Source organism: Aristolochia californica, unplaced genomic scaffold (genome assembly GCF_029961685.1).
Source record: "Aristolochia californica isolate CCGP_79_NKW_82.1479 unplaced genomic scaffold, dmAriCali1.0.hap1 SCAF_9, whole genome shotgun sequence".
Taxonomy (NCBI): domain Eukaryota; kingdom Viridiplantae; phylum Streptophyta; class Magnoliopsida; order Piperales; family Aristolochiaceae; genus Aristolochia; species Aristolochia californica.
In genome coordinates this window covers 35,133,256-35,149,768 of record NW_027182290.1, presented here as the reverse complement: position 1 = coordinate 35,149,768, position 16,513 = coordinate 35,133,256, and the positions used below count along the sequence as shown (strand labels likewise).

Here is a 16,513-nt window from a genome sequence, read left to right as displayed (position 1 = left end):
GAGATTAAAGTGCTTGAACTACCTAAAGTTCCGCACCTACCATTCCTACTGAACAATGAGCTCTGCTATTTGGCTAATTATGTAGGATAGCATGTATACTGCAGTCAAATTAGTCGTGAACAAGATGGTCAGCTTATTCAGGAAGGTCATCTCTACTACCATAGATGGTACTTCCTTTGTGGCTAGCATTCTCTGATAAGATAAATACCAAGACATTCTTTTACAGATGGGATCAAATTTATCATATCTTGCATTCTAAAACTAAATTGTACATATGTTTCTGAAGTCTTCGTTGTAAATGAATTTACAAATGAGAGTTTTTTCTTAAAAATATTTTAGCTTTTTCCAACTTCCCTATTCAGATGACTTTCTGCTTTTTCTTCTTTCTCTTTTTTTTTTTCATTTCTCTTCGCATTTTCTCCTACTAAACATAGCCTCGGAGTTCAGTTCTTCATCTTTGTCTTACAGGAGTGGTGCTCTCTTTGGTCATTTCCAGCTTTGCTCATTCATATTCAGAGGGGAATTCACAAAATTTGTGTATCTTGGGTCTGGCATGTGCTTAAGTCTTGCAACTGTGTGGCAGTAGATTTGTAAAAATTCTCGGAGCATATTTGACTACGATTTTGATGGCGAAAACGTCTCTGATGGAAATTGACAACACTAAATCCGATACTATGGAGCAGGCAAACAAGTTTTCAATTAATGGTATCTGTCACCATGTTGAACTTCTTTTTCCTAGCGCATTTTCTATTTTCTGATTTCGATTTTGTTTTTGTTTTTGTTTTGTTGGCATGCTCTAGTTTTGCAGCTTGTAAAATCAGCACAGATGCAGCACGGATTACGGCACAGTGATTATACTCGATATCGGTATGGCTTTACTTTTCTCATTATTCTAGGATAGAATGAATCAGTTAATTTGGATCTTTCGAAGAAAATTTCTTAGTCTTATTTGTCAAAATGTTTTGAATTTTGGATACTTCTGAGCTTCTTATCTTCTTCTTCTTCTTCTTATCCATTGCCATGTGTGGCAAGTGTGTGGTGTAGACTTCTCTCTGACCATATTTATCCTTACAGGAGATACTGCTCTGCAAGATTGAGAAGACTTTACAAATCTTTGAAGTTCACCCATGGTCGTGGTAAATACAATCGCAGGAACATAAATGAGGCTACAATCACTGAAGTGAGGTCCATTTCTGTTCTTGTTGATTTTGTTCGTCTATATTAAAAGCTTATAGTTTTCTTGTTTTTCGTTGCTGGGAAGACATCATTTTTTCCTTTTTTTTTTTTTTTTTTTAAAGCCCAATGAGACATAAATTCCCATTGAGAATATAACATGTCAAGGAGAGGGCCAATAGCGGGTGGGTAGGTAGAATGTAGAACAGAATTGCGAGGATGACAGACTTCATGATGTCCAATTATAAAATAGTGGCAACAATCAATTGGGAGGAAGATTCACAAGATAATTAGTGGTTGTGCATCTAGGATATTTCAGAGATTTGAAGACCTTTTCTGAGTATGCCAAGGTCTTCAATCTCATTGCATATATGCAAGAAACACAAATGGAGCTTTCTTCCCTGAAATACAGTTGTGATGAGATCGCTCTTTACAACAAGAAGCTCAGTGAAGTGATCCTTGCAAGCCCTAATAACTAGGAGTTCTGCAACTCATTCTCAGTGGAGTTGTGGTGATTGAAGGGAGTAGAGTAACCAAATGAATGTTCCTCACGAATCCTGAATGACTCCACTTTCTCCTATGGGGGCAAGACAGCCTCTTGAGTAGTTGTCAAAGTTGAACTTAAGTTCCAGCCAGAGGAGGTGTTCACTCAAGTAGAATCCTTGTCCTGGTAACAGTGAAAGACGCCACTGCCCTCTACGTTTTTTGTTATTGACGCCACACAGATGGATGAGTTCATATTTTATTAGCCCACAAATTATGTGATGACTTGTGTGCTACTCATGAGGGCCTTGTTGTAGTATGCGATATTGGCAACCTTAATCCCCAAAACTGTGCCCTTGTCGTACCTTTATCTGAACTAGCCAACTAATTAACTCAAGAATTGAGTACTTACTCATCCATATGGGACTATTCCTTAACAATCTCCCTCACGTGTAGGCCCTCTTTTGTGGATCTACAAGTGAATAGTTTAGGTGTAGGCCTCTTTTGTGGCCAAACAAGTGGATAATTTAGGTGTAAACCCTTTTTGTGGCTTTACAAGTGGATAATTTAGGTGTAGGCTCTCTTTTGTGGCTCTACAAGTGGATAATTTAGGCGTAGGCCCACTTTTGTGGCTCTGCAAGTGGATAATTTAGGTATAGGCCCATATATGAGTACCTTCTTTGAAACCATGTCAAGTTGGGTCCAAGGCCTATCCCAAAATGACTATCTAACTTAGGAAGCCTATTTCCCAACTAATAAACTCAAGATCTTTGTAGTAACTAATCCATGTGGGATTATTCTTTAACATTATCATTTTTTTGCTCTCTCACAAATACACACAAACACGCATAGGCATAGATAGATACATACATACATGTGTTATGTGTACTGATGTACACTCATAAGTGCTTTTAGTGTTAGATTGGCACATACCGGAGAATGGAATAAGAAAACGTATTCGTTCACAGACACACTGACACTTAATTATTTGTAGTGTTAGATTGGCACATCTTAGAGAAGGGAATAAAAAATTATAATTTAAAGAATTAGGAGGTATACTGTTCTTTTTCCTTCTTTCAGCATCAGAATTTCTTTTTTCTAGGATGCTCTTGTAAAATGCTTTTCTCAACTTTTTAACATGTAATCTTTACTTTTTTTTGTAAATAATTTATTTCAAATAGGTTTCTCCATGTGATTCTTTATATGGCTGAGAGGGCATGGAGTCATGCAATGGAGAAAAAAACATTGCCAGAAGGGCCAAATGCACACCAGCGCATCTACGTGACTGGTAGATTGAGAAAAGCTGTAAAGTGGGCTACTCTATTTGCTAAGTTGTGTGCCACAAAAGGAGATCTTCGAACTTCTCTGGAAGCCGAGGTAAGTTATTATTACCATACTGCTTCTTATTAAGGTGTTCCCTCTCTCTGGGGCAAACAGTGTTAACTTGCTATCATTTTCAAAAGTATCTGATCTAAGCTATGGTCAGTTCCTGTCTGATTATTGGTAGTGAGAGATGTGAGCGATGCTCCATCCTGCCAAAACAAGATTTGATTAAATAGAAGAAGGCAAAAATGTCTCAAGAGCTGAGATTGCTTTTGTCCCCTTTTTGGTGTTGTATCTGGCTCATTGGCTCACTGTATCAGAGAAAAGAAATTTCTAATATGAAGGATGATGACAGCAACTGATGAGACAGGAGAAGATGAAATGCTGAAGATTGATGAAAAGGAAAAGTTCAGGAAAGCGGTTGATCGAGGAAAGGTAGAATGTGGATTAGCATCATGGGCAAGATGAGAATGCTTTCTTTTCTGTTATTTACTGTCTGGTCCATTTGAGGTTGAAGGTTTATTCAGTGATAGTGATAATCTGGGTTTCTTGGCTCTCCTCTCCACCATTTTGTTTTCTTGAGTATTTTGATGGGCCCATGAACATTGCAATGCAGTTTGAGATAAGTTGAAGCATCTTGTAGGGGAGGCTAATCACTTGTCTGATTCATTGTGAGGAAAGAAATTGCCAAATGTCTCGTTGTTGGGGATTCCTTTTCTCTTGCTTTCACTTAGTTTGAATTTCATTCTTGAGTTTTTGCTAGCATGCATTTTTCCTTTTAGAGCCCCTTTTTTTATTCAATTGAAATGCTATCACTGACTTTAATAGTAAAAATTCACGTCCCTCATTACAATTTTTTAATATGCAGGCTTATGCTTCTTATATGAAAGGGACACTTTTATTTGAACAAGAAAAAAACTGGGAGACTGCACTAATGAATTTTGAGAAAGCACGGTAATTTGACCATTTTGGGTGTTATTTATCCTTTTTTGTTTTGAATATTGATTACACCCACAGGCACACCCCTTATTCTCTGGTGAGATGTGAATGCAAAATCTCACACTAGAATCCCCCATGTAACCATTGAACTAAGGCCCCTATATTTAATACATAAGAATGTTATCAGTGTTTTTTACTGGCAGGGCTTTCTATGAAAAACTTGGAAAATTTGGGGGGCTAGAGGATCAAGTTTTATATTGTGCTCGGGTTGAAGAACTGGAACCAAGCATTAAGTACTGCTCTCACAAAATTGGAGGTCAAGTATACAAGCTTCTGAACTCTTGAATGCAGAAAAAATGGAAGGCCCTGCCTATGACCTGTTTATAGCCAAATTGGAGGCATGGTTCTTATCCTTCCTTGATTATGCTTTTGCCTGTTAATAATCTTTTCAAATCACATCTTGCAAGTCTTTACAATAATTGGATATGCTGTTAGCTTTCTGTTGTGTTGGTTATTGGCAGGCGGTGATGGCAGAGGCGAGTTCCCAACAAGCATCTTCCATGGAAGCTTTTATGTGCTTGATCGTAGATTTCCATTGAAAAATGCAAAAACACAAGTTGCAATTGCTAAAGGTTTTGTGGTCATCTTTGCTTTTAATACAGAATGAGTTACTGTGTGTATAAATTTGTTTTGAATAGCAACTTTGTATTATTTGCATTTTTATGGCAATCCCTTGGAGTAGCTACTTCATCCTTGGGATGTTTGTAACTTCTTCCAATAAACCGTATTTGTGATGGATGAAATGTTTTTCAAGTGTATTTATTTATTTTCTCTGAAAAATTGCAAATGGATTTACTCCAACTCTTGACTTAGGTTTGACCTCATTTAAGGCATGTCTTGTTGGGAAAGCTGGTTGGATACTGGCTAGTTGTAAAAGTTTTTGGACTCGGTCTAGGGTTGGATAGTTATGAAGGCTTTTGGCTGGTTCTACTGTTTATGAGCCCTTCGTGCTTCTTTTTTTTTCCTGAATTTGCGTATACACTGTTTTTTCTCCTGGTCAGACTTGAACTCAAGTCCTCACATTAGACCTGCACACCACTCCCCTTCAACTTGGCCAAGGCCCAATCCACTGTGCTGCATTTACTAACTTATCTACTTGATTACAAATTGTCTACTGTGTGCCAACCTTAGTGTTCACCTGCTTTGCCATAACTATTCTTTTGATGAAATTTTTTTTTTGTTCGTTTGATGCAAGTGCCATAACTATTCTTATTATATGGAATTGGTTTATGGAGGATTGTTAAGTATTTTATTTTATTTTTTTATTTTTTTTTTTGCTCTCAGATTGGCATATGTTTACATTGCCAACTTTTGGTTTGATTGTATCAAACCAAGTTTGTAAAAAGCAGGACTGGCCATCAAATTGATGTCTACACCTGGGACCTTTCGATGGCCAGTTGGGCGGTTACTGTTTTGTATTTAATTGGTAATCAAAATATTTTTTAGATGAATTTAGTTATAAATACACTTTATATTAGTGCATAAATCCAAGTATGGCATGGTTATTTGGAGGCCTTATTTCAGGTTAAATGACAAGGTGCAAGTTTTAGCCCTTCAGTTTGAAATTTGATTTTTAAAAGCAAGATTTCCATTAATCACACCACCTTGGCTCAACTGGTCTATTTTACCTATCAAACCTCTTCACTTGGCTAGATCAACATGTCTTTTTCTAGGAAATGGTTTTATATGTATGTTGTGTAAAGGATTCCAGTTCCTGTTGAACCAGGTCCAACCACCCTGTCCGTTTCCATTCTTAATACTGGTATAACCTGAAATAGGTAATTCTGTGTTTCTCTAGATGGTTTCTCTGGAAAAGAGAGTATCTCAGAAATTTGGAGGGTATTGAAGACTGAAAGTCATGGCTTATTGCTGTGAACATCCAAATCCAATTAGGAGGTTGCTTCCAACAAAATTTATTTTCTTGCTTCAGTGTAGTTGTACTGCATCTTTCCGTAATCCGCTGCACATATATGAATCAGTCAGATGCATTCAGAATATGCATATTGTTGCATTCACTTATATCTCATAAAATAAAAAATAAAATAAAATAGATCTCTAAACCAAGACTGATTTAGTCTTGTGAACATGGATCTTTACCTCACCACTCATATTGCAATGACTTCTGCAGTTTGGTGGGACTGCTCCTGTTTAATTCCTTTTCTCTAATCTGATTTTTCTAAAGATTTACTTCTTGAATGTTTCCATCAGCTCAACAATTGGAGAAAAATCTCCTCAACCCTGCTGTGGAATCACTTTCAGCTGAGAAAAAACTTGCCCAGTTTGACAAAAAATTTGCTGCCTATCACGATGCTAGGAGCTGCATTCGCACTGACTTGGTAAGATACCATGTGGTATTTTTTATCCAGAATACATATTTTCTATGAGAGGCCTGTACTATGTGAACCTTTAGTTGCATATAATTACTGTGATAGTGTTTCTAATACAGGTCACTGCTGGTGATTCTGATAATGTGAAAGATGACTTAAGTGGTCTTGACAAGGCAGTCAGCACTGTGCTAAGCATGCGTACTGTTAAGCGGAATCAATTGCTAATTAGCAACACTAAGACTAAATTAGCTAAGCAGCAGGATGAAAAGTCAGAGAAAGTCACAAAACCTGAAGAACTTGTTCGGCTGTACGATCTTTTAATTCAGGTACATTTTCAACCACTTTGGGCTCCTTTGTTTTTGCTTCAACCAGATAAATCAAGTAAATGCAATTTTGCTCATATCTTATCGTACCATGTCCGATGTATTGAATGCTTATGTAATTTTTGCAGAATATAGCTGATCTTTGTGATTGAGTTAACTCTGGCCGAGATAGAACACCAGAGGAAGTTGCCCTGGCCGAGGAGTACACTATTAAGGGTTTGGCTTTCCGAGCAGAGAGGTTGATTTTTCTTCTGTTTGTTTGGTTTGTCAAATACCATAAACTTTGTATGCATATTGCATATTGTACGTTGGTTGTAGTGCACTTTCATGAAAAATATATATCATCTTGTTCTTCTCTCTGGTTCTCTATTTTTATTTCCGCTTGAGTTGATTCTGTTGCAATAAGAGCAAGGTAAAAGGAGTACTTGTTGGTCGTTGCAGTTTTATTTGCCTCGTAGATTTCAAATAATATTGCTGCTCTGACATTTTTACAGGTGCTTTTATCTAGCCAAATCTTACAGTTTCGCTGGAAAGAGGACTGAAGCATATGCATTGTACTGTCATACTCGTTCTCTTGCTGACGAAGTTGTGCAGAAATTCCAGTCTTCAAATAACCCTGACCAGGTATGCTTAGTCATGCAGTTGGGTGCTTTCACTTTAGAGAAATCAAGTGGTTGATTCAGCTAATTACTTGTTCTGACATGAGCTCTTAGTAAAGCGATCTTGAACAGGGAAACAGAATATCCTCAGTATTGTCTCTAAGCTGACATTCTTTTGTTGGTAAAAGCTATGAGACCAATGTAGTATCCTCTGAAGCCAGTGGATATAACTCCTGATCTTTAACATCTAATGGCAAACTTCAAATGTTTTAGTGATACAATAATATTCGATTTTTCTTACAGAAAATTTTGAATTTTTCCCTTTCTTGTTGTAGGAATTGGTCCAGGAGTTGAAGGCCTTGTCCATCAACTGTAGATCGAACAGCTGTATAGAACATGCTGCAGGGATTACAGAAGACGAGAAGACTCAAGAAAAGCTGACAAAAGGTGTTGATAAGAAGGTAAGTGAAAGAATTCTAGTAGTTGTCTCTATATATTTTACAGCGAGCTTGCTTTACTGCACTAATTTGTTTTATTGTGGTTGATTTTTTTTTCATAAATTTTTTGTGTAGCCTGAGAAATTCCTTCTTGACAACCTTGATGATTATGAGTCTGCAGTTGGTGATCCCAACTCTAAAGGCACTCCACGGATAACTGCATTTCCTCCAGCTTTCCAAGCTGTTCCGAGCAATCCAATCGTTCTAGATATTGCATTCAATTCTATAGACTTTCCCTCTCTTGAACACAGGATGAAGAAAGACAAGAAGGGAATCTTCAGCCGGTTGTGGGGGTAATATTGTATTGGTTATCATCACTGGATGAGATACGACGCAGCCTGTTTAAAACAATAATGTGGCTTCCTCTTGCAATTAGATTGATATTAGGTGTTTGTTTTGAATAATCCATTTTCAGTTTTTAATATTAAAATAATTTATAAATTTCAACTTTATTATTTAATTTCTGTTATTTTTATTAAAAATTGTTTATATTTTTTATATTTATTATCTATTGACATTCTAGATTAGTTTTTGTTTATTTATTTACTTTTTTTATTTATAATTAAAATAAAATATTAAGTTATTTAGTTTTAGTAGACTATCTTATTTGAAAATATATTTTACTATTTAAGAAACATGAATTATTATCTAAAAAATATAAAATTTATTCTTTTCCCTCTCTAGAATTATAAATTACTCTACTCCTTCATTTTTTCCTAGAGTGAAAGCAGGAAGTAGGAAGATGCTCCTTCATTGGTGGCTTGAGACCTTGTAGTCCACCTGCTAGTGGTTTTCAGAACGAGTCACGAATGCGGTACAGCAACCCTGTATTCGTTTCTTCCTCACGGCCCCCGGTTCAGAGTGCTGAGCATTCTTCTTCCAAACAACGGTCGTTTGTTTCTGCAAATCGAATAGTATTCCCGGATGAGGTACCTTTCTCTACCAGTTCCTTTTTTATCTTTCCCGTGGATAAAGCTTCCCGGAACGCAAGGAGTAGTAGAGATCAAGAAGGGGAAAGGGGAAGCCCTCCTCCCCACCCACCCCTTTCCCTCCCCGCTCTCTGCTCTTCGTGACTTCGTCAGTGGATTGGATAACTTTTTTTTAAAGCTCCCTCTGCTGTCTATCCATGTGATTCAACCTACTCTTCGTTTAACTTCTTATGCAGACATTTCCTTTCTGCTTTGATGCTCTTAATTTTGCGACTAGGACTTCGAACTTCTTTATGTCAAACTTCCATTATAGTGATTCCGTGGTCAAAAGTTTCTAAAACAACCACCGTTTGTATTTAGATTTCTAAATGAATGTTTCTCTACGTTTTATTTGTACCCTTCGCTTGTAACATTTGAAATTAGGCTAGAAATGAAAGCTATGTTACAAAGTTTTATTTTTCAAAATCTCAAGAACAACAAGTGTGTAATATATGTTTCTCAGTTTTTCTTTTCCATATCGCAGGTGCTGAAAAGTGTTTTGGTGGGACTCTCAGTATTGATTTTGAAGCATTTGTTCACCCTGAGTGATGGACTACTTGTTTTCTCAATTATTCTGAAGTATTCGGTTCAAAATTAGAATGTTGGGTTTTGATTTTTCACATTTTGACCTCTAAAGATCCAAATATCAAGCATTGATTTCTCAGTCTTGGGTCTGGTTTTCATCTCCTTCCGTTTGCTTTGAGAACCATCAGGGGAATTGGGTGTTTTGTGCAACATGAATATGAAATTGCTTGGTCAAAGCTACTCATTACGCTCTCTTATTGGTGAACTTGAAAGGGTTTCCCTAAGTACTTTTTATGGATTCGGGAAAAGCTGCTCACATGATCAGAAAAACCTGTTCTTCACTTCCAAAGATGGCTCTAATAAGACTAGGAATATATCTCAGATACTAGGTGAGTCTCCCTATCCCCTCAGGTTTCGGTTGACACTACCCAGATTAGTTCATCGGCTGAGTGAAACACTGGAATCCTCCAATATGATTGATGAAAATCCGATTCTTGTAGACAAGAAAGTTTCTGAGGATGCTGAGAGAATATGTCGGATAATCGGTAACCACCCTCGGTCCACTCTTGAATCTTCTCTCAACAGTTGTGGAGTTGCAGTGTCACCTGCCCTTGTTGAGGAAGTTCTAAAAAAGCTAAGTAATTCTGGACTTCTAGCTCTGGCTTTTTTCAAATGGGCTGAGAACCAGAAAAATTTCAAACACACCACTGAAGGCTTTCATGCTCTGATAGAAGCACTAGGCAAGATCAAACAGTTCAAACTAGTGTGGAATTTGGTGAATTCCATGACAGCTAAAGGTTTATTGACCAAGGAGACATTTGCCCTAGTCACTCGCAGATATGCAAGAGCGAGAAAGGTCAAAGAAGCCATTGAAGCCTTTGAAAAAATGGCTCGATTTGGATTGGAACCTGATGTCTCAGATTTTAATAAATTGGTTGATACTATTAGCAAGTCCAGACATGTGAGAAAAGCTCAAGAAGTCTTTGATGATATGAAGAAGAAAAGATTTGCCCCTGATCTTAAAAGTTACACAGTTCTTTTAGAAGGCTGGGGATATGAACAGAATTTACTACAGTTGCAGGAAGTTTATCACGAAATGAAAGCTGATGGGTTTGAACCTGATGTTGTCACATATGGGATTCTTATAAATGCCTACTGCAGGTCTAGAAAACTAGATGAAGCAATTAAGCTATTTAATGAGATGAAAGTGAATAATGTGAAGTCAAGTCCACACATATACTGTACTTTGATCAATGGTTTGGGTTCTGATAAGAGGCTTACTGAAGCTTTGAGGTACTTTGAATTGTCCAAGGCCAGTGGCTTCATCCCTGAAACACCCACTTACAATGCAGTGGTGGGGGCTTACTGTTGGGTGAGGCAGTTTAAAGATGCGTTTAGGGTATTGGATGAGATGAGAGCCTGCGGTGTTCATCCTAACTCTCGTACATATGACATAATTATTCATCATCTGATAAAAGCCGGGATGACAAAGGAAGCTTATGCAGTTTTTCTTAGGATGAGTGAGCTTGGTTGTGACCCAGGCATGAATACTTACACAATGATGGTGGGCATGTTTTGTGCAGAGCAAGAGGTAGATATGGCTTTGAAGGTGTGGAGGCATATGTATGATAAGGGGGTTCTGCCTTGTATGCATATGTTCTCCTCTTTGATTAACGGGTTATGTAGAGTAGGTAGGCTTGATGAGGCCATTGGTTTCTTTCAAGAGATGATGGATAAGGGTATTAGGCCTCCAGCACAGTTGTATAGTAATTTAAAGAAGGCACTTCTTGATGCTGGTAAGAAGGACATGATGATTTACCTTGGTCAGAAGCTGGATGTGCTAAGGAAAACTCCATTGGATGGTTGACAAAAGCTTTCTTATGGATAAACGAGATAAATATAAAAGTTACAAGCTTTCAACACTGAGGGAAAGGCTTCCAAAACCAGTAGAAGAAGAACAAAGTTACTGCTGATAAGCTGCACACTCTAATCTGGAGGACAAGCAGTGGACTCCCCAACTTGAGTTTTCCAGATTTATTGTTATGTCTGCTTGCTGAAGGCTACTCCAGAAAATACCAACGCCAAAGCTCAAATGACGACAGAAGAGTTGTCAAATCAAATGTTTGTCTAGATTTTTGAATATTAACCGGTCAGCCATCTTATCAGTGCCCCTTACTGGTCAAATTTTTATTTTCTTTTACATGTGATTTTAAACAGACCCTAAGTGAAAATTTGAGACCCACGCTCTCCTTCATCTAGTGATGCCAAAATCGAAGTAGGAATCAACCACAAACTGAAGTATTGAGTTAAACTACATTGAGAGAATTATATTTTTACTTTCATGCATTGCTCGACTAAGCTGACTGACCTTTTGTTTGGATATTTACCTCATTAGCACTACACTGTTTTTATTGAAACAGGACGTCTGAGAAAAAGTAATTTAATTGAAATATAGAGCACTCCAATTTCTTACTATTTTCCTTCGCATGGGCATACAACCGGTAAACTCAACCAGCACGATACTACCAGAATGTCACCTCCATATGTGGTGGCCGATGAACAGTCTCTAAAACACAAGCCAGTGAGCTCAAGAATGTGTTCTTTTCACTTGTTACAGATGCCACAGGTAACCAAAACAGCCAAGGCTTTGACGGTTGATATGGAAAATGTACCAATAGAAGCCTCTAATTGATATAGTTTTGAACAACCCATCAGCACAGACCTGTCTGAGTAAACTTGATCATGAACTTCGATAACTGTTACAAGCACTGGAATGGGTTTTAACTTTTTATCTCTCATGTGAAACAGTGTTGAGTCCCAACACCTAATTGCCAATTCTTCACATACGCTCTTCTTTATATCAGAGATGGACAATAGACCAGTTAAACCAAATCACGTACCAATGATCATACAGGGGCAGCACTTTCTTTTTCTTGCTCAGAGCCCTTGTCACCATCACCTACTTGTCCACCACCCCAAACCCATTCTGTAAAATCTTCTGCTCCATAGGCAAATTCTTCTTAGCTTTCCTACTTCCTTCAACGTTCCACATATCCCACACACGGGTTTTTGGTGGGGGAACTCCATCAGCAACAGGTGCAACTAAACCAGGCTTCCCATCATCTATAACTGCATCTATTAAACCATATTCTTTTGCCTCCCAGGGGTTCATGAAATAGTCACGATCTGTGTCAATTTCGATCTGCAGTGAAGGGAATCATGGAGAATAATAACTTAGACCACCTGTTTTATACTCTACAGAAGAGACTTAAAAAGTGTTCTTGTGTGACCCACCTGCTTTTCAGGCTTGCCAGTAATTCTTGAGAATATTTTGTTCATCTTGACTTTGTGATATGCCATTTCTCTAATCTGGAGACCCATCTCGGTTGCCTGCATTCAAACATGATGTAACTTTATTGATTTCAGCAGGCTGTTTGGGAGCATTGGTTTGAGAGTAGAAAATTGTTCGTGTAACAATATCTATATCTTAACTACAGCATAGTAATTGTTATTTATCTACCTTAATCATGTCTTCGTTCTATAATGATATATGCCTCATCAAAGAGAGTTAACAAAGACTACATTTTCACATGCACTCTAATGTCCCCGAAGGAAATGATTTTGATATATAACCTAAGTACATTTTGACACAAAAAACCTAAGTTGATTTCGAAAGCAAGGAGTGATGAATTTCTCACTTTCCCACCGGCAGTTCCTAGCGGTTGATGGATCATAACTCTAGAATTTGGCATGCAAAACCTCTTTCCTTTAGTCCCAGCAGCAAGCAGAAATGCACCCATAGATGCAGCTAGTCCCAAACAAGCAGTAGACACATCTGCCTTGCACAATTTCATGGCATCATATATTCCCATCCCTGAACACAGTTTAAAAGAGAAGCAGATTAGCTTTTGACATAGAAACACAGACAAACTTCTGCATATGTAGTATTTCAGTAAAGCACATGACCAAACTTCAATTTTATAACATATAGCCAAACTAGCAAGGCATATTTCGCTCAAATGTAGTTTTGATAGTCTTCAAGTTACCTTATTCACAAATGCTAGAATGTCATTTGTATAAAAGAAGGAAATGTCTTAAATTAATAGAAATTAGAAATTATACATAACTTAATAATGCAAAGCAAATAATGAAAAAATGTAAATTCAGATGATAGACACATTAAGCTGCGGTTTGACAACTGAATTAAAGCTTGTCTATAGGTCTGGATGCAAGTTCAAGCTTGAACTTATTCAAGACCAAACTCAGGCTGCTTGGTACTTTCACATGCCACAGTCAAACAGATTGGAGTATATTGTTTCGGAATAAGGCGAGACCTTAAAATTGGTCATACTAAATTCGCTAGCTTTACTGAAGCACTTATGATAAATTTAGAAATACTTCACCAGTAACTAAGGACATTGATCTTCTTATTTCTGATTAATTTAGATACTTTCACCACAAAAATGAACCTGAACAAATAAGAATGCCGAAAGTAATACTTTTATTTTCACAAAGACTACTAACTATACATTTCTGCAAATTGAGATTTTGGACCATAAAGGTGCCATTGTCAACCTTTACCAATAACTGCAATCAATCAGCCCGGTGCAAGGGTTTGCCAAGGTTTGACTTAGTTAAATGGGAAAAGGAAGAGACAAGGGAAAGGGGACATCACTGCAGCCTTTGCTTTCATAGTAATAAACAGCTTAAAATTTTGAATTACTAAGTGGTCAGTGTGTAAATTTCTTAGAATAAGGATGAACTGTCACAGAAGCTAGCAGTTAAGATTTTATTATTTTAAATGGTCCGGTAAATAATTTGGTTGAGTTTAAACTGCATTTGATAGATAAATGTTGAAATATACATTAAATCAACAGCAATCACATTTTTTAACTTGCTTCATGCTTCAAAGAGAACACAAACATGGTTACTGAATTTGAGATTCATACCTAAAACACTTCTTATGTTGAGGGCATACATAGAAACTAGAGAACAATGAATCTTAAGGTCTGACACATCAAGAGTAGAAAAGATGCAAGAATAAATTATATGAAGTAAAGACTCATAATTTCATAAAAAAAAGTGGTAAAGAATTGTAACTATGACAAATCTTAAACCCATGATAAGATCACATTAAGAATAATAAACGGGAAAACTGAACAGCTATAACATACCAGCAGTTACTGATCCTCCTGGTGAATTTATAAACAACTTGATATCCTTTTTCTGGTCTTCAGCGTCCAAGAATAAAAGCTGACTTATAATGAAGTCTGCGGTAACAGTATCCACCTGTCACAACTCACAACCCTCATCATCCAGACAGTGATATTTGCTACTCACATTCAACATCTCAATATTGGCATTAATAGTTACACATCAACAATTAAACGTGAGAAAAGGTAAAATTTGAGTTATAACAACATTAGCTCACACAATGTTACCAAGAACTAACTATATCTATGCTTTAAATTTTTTTAATCAACCACAAACTTTCAAAGTTTAAACAAGATGTAAATAATTTTTATCATTCTTTATAGTAACTACAAAGAAGAAAAACTAAGATTCAGAGAAACAGTACAAAACTTGAGAGCAACTATGATAATTCCAACTCTAAACACGTTGCATTGAGATACCTTATGTTCACATTTTGTTGCTAAAAGCATGTAATGAAGTGGAAGCAGAAAAAAGCACATATATAATAGTTTTCTTCCTTAGCAGCATATGAATTACTAATATAACCAAGAAAAAAAAAAAAAAACAGTCATCTAAATGCAAAGAAGCTAAGCAAATCGATATTCATCTGAATCGTAAAACTTTTAACTCGTAGCATTGACGAAACATCAAAATCATTTAAAAATGTCTACAATTCGAGATAAATTTAATAAGGAAAGTGTCCCTCCCTCAAACATAGAGCATAAAGTGGCAACGAGAAAGATAAGAATGGAACACTTGTAACCACAACTCCCCGTTCAATTTAAAACCTAAAGAAGTTCATGAAGTCCTCAGCGTCTCAACTTAAAAACGTAAAAGAACTCATGGAAAGCCTATCGAACTAGTGAGTAACTTAGCAAGGGAGAGTGACACAGCATAAACCCATTGTGGAACACCAACTATGACTCTGTCCAAGCTTAGATAGGAATAGACATGAAACATGAACACTTGGGGGAATAATATATACCAGCTGCATACTCGAATATACTCATGTACAGTAGAAAAGCTTCACATACCAACAGAATCCTTCTGCTAGAAATTCATGAACAAATAAAGATGAGCCAGTAATGATTAGAAACAACGCACCAACCTGAGAACCCAAGAAAACTATTCTCTGCCTTAGGAGCATGTTAGTGGCGTCCAAGTCTTCTAATCTGGGCATCCATGGTCCAGAAGAATTAGAGAGATCCCAGTCCGAGGAAAGGGTCTTTCGAAAACTTGCCGTTGATTTTATTCTCATGGGTCTTCTTCCGAGAGTTCCTGGAACGGAAGTGCACACACGCAATGAAGGGGGAAATCCATTAGGTAGAGATGATCTTGACGGTGAGATGGAGAATGATAAACTTCCTTCCATGGCTCTGCTTTGCCTTTGGCACTACCTTGTCGCTTGAGTAAGAGAAAATGTTCCTCGGTTGCAAGGATGGACTCTCAAAGAAGAAACCCAGTTGTATGAATTGATGAACAGAGTCTAGTCAATTAGGACTTGGCCATTCCTCAAGTCCAATCAACCAGTGATAAATAGACATAGTTTAGTCAGAGCGATCCCTGAGCTCAAAACCTCCAATTGGGAAAGGCAACAGAAGGGACAACATGAAGGTGTCATATTCAGATGCTCCACGTGGCGGCTCGTACGGTTTATATCATTCGGATGCACAAATTTCAGGCAATACTTTGACGGTGATTGTCCATAATCTTATTAATTGTTTCACCCCATCAAAACCAGCCAATGAACATTAGAATGGTTCACTTTCAGCTGGTAATCTTTTTTATTTGTAGTATTTAAGTTAAAACTCTCTCTCTCTCTCTCTCTCTCTCTCTCTCTCTCTCTCTCTCTCTCTCTCTCTCTCTCTCTCTCTCTCTCTCTCTCTCTCTCTCTCTCTCTTTTAAATAAAAAGGAAGAACAAAAAGGTTAGGAAAGGGTTGGATAGAAGAAGTGTAGAAGGATGGAAAAGACCTACATTGTTGGGTTGTGAAGAGATTGAAGCGTAGATGGGGAGGTTTAAGAGGATCTGGAAAAGATTTAACATGAGCAAAGAGAGGGAAGATAAGTTTGTTTTATTTTCCTTTCTATCCAGTTGATGCATG

At 37.3% G+C, this 16,513-nt stretch overlaps 2 protein-coding genes and 1 pseudogene across 2 annotated transcripts; 2 read left to right on the top strand and 1 right to left on the bottom strand.

Annotated features, from left to right (window-relative positions):
* The first annotated feature begins 486 nt into the window (after positions 1-486).
* Positions 487-8,106, top strand: LOC137941815 (uncharacterized; annotated as a pseudogene).
* A 349-nt stretch (positions 8,107-8,455) lies between these two features.
* Positions 8,456-11,551, top strand: LOC137941383 (pentatricopeptide repeat-containing protein At1g71060, mitochondrial-like). Its single transcript, XM_068786766.1, has 2 exons — positions 8,456-8,653; positions 9,177-11,551. Exon 2 carries the CDS (start codon positions 9,429-9,431, stop codon positions 11,082-11,084), a length of 1,656 nt encoding a protein of 551 aa, XP_068642867.1. The 5' UTR covers positions 8,456-8,653; positions 9,177-9,428; the 3' UTR covers positions 11,085-11,551.
* Positions 11,552-11,657: 106 nt separating this feature from the next.
* LOC137941384 (ATP-dependent Clp protease proteolytic subunit 3, chloroplastic-like) lies at positions 11,658-15,979 on the bottom strand. The gene is given in 6 exon segments (XM_068786767.1): positions 11,658-12,192; positions 12,195-12,419; positions 12,512-12,607; positions 12,916-13,091; positions 14,392-14,506; positions 15,519-15,979. Coding segments are annotated over 6 exon segments (945 nt in total). The 5' UTR covers positions 15,783-15,979; the 3' UTR covers positions 11,658-12,123.
* Positions 15,980-16,513: the final 534 nt, after the last annotated feature.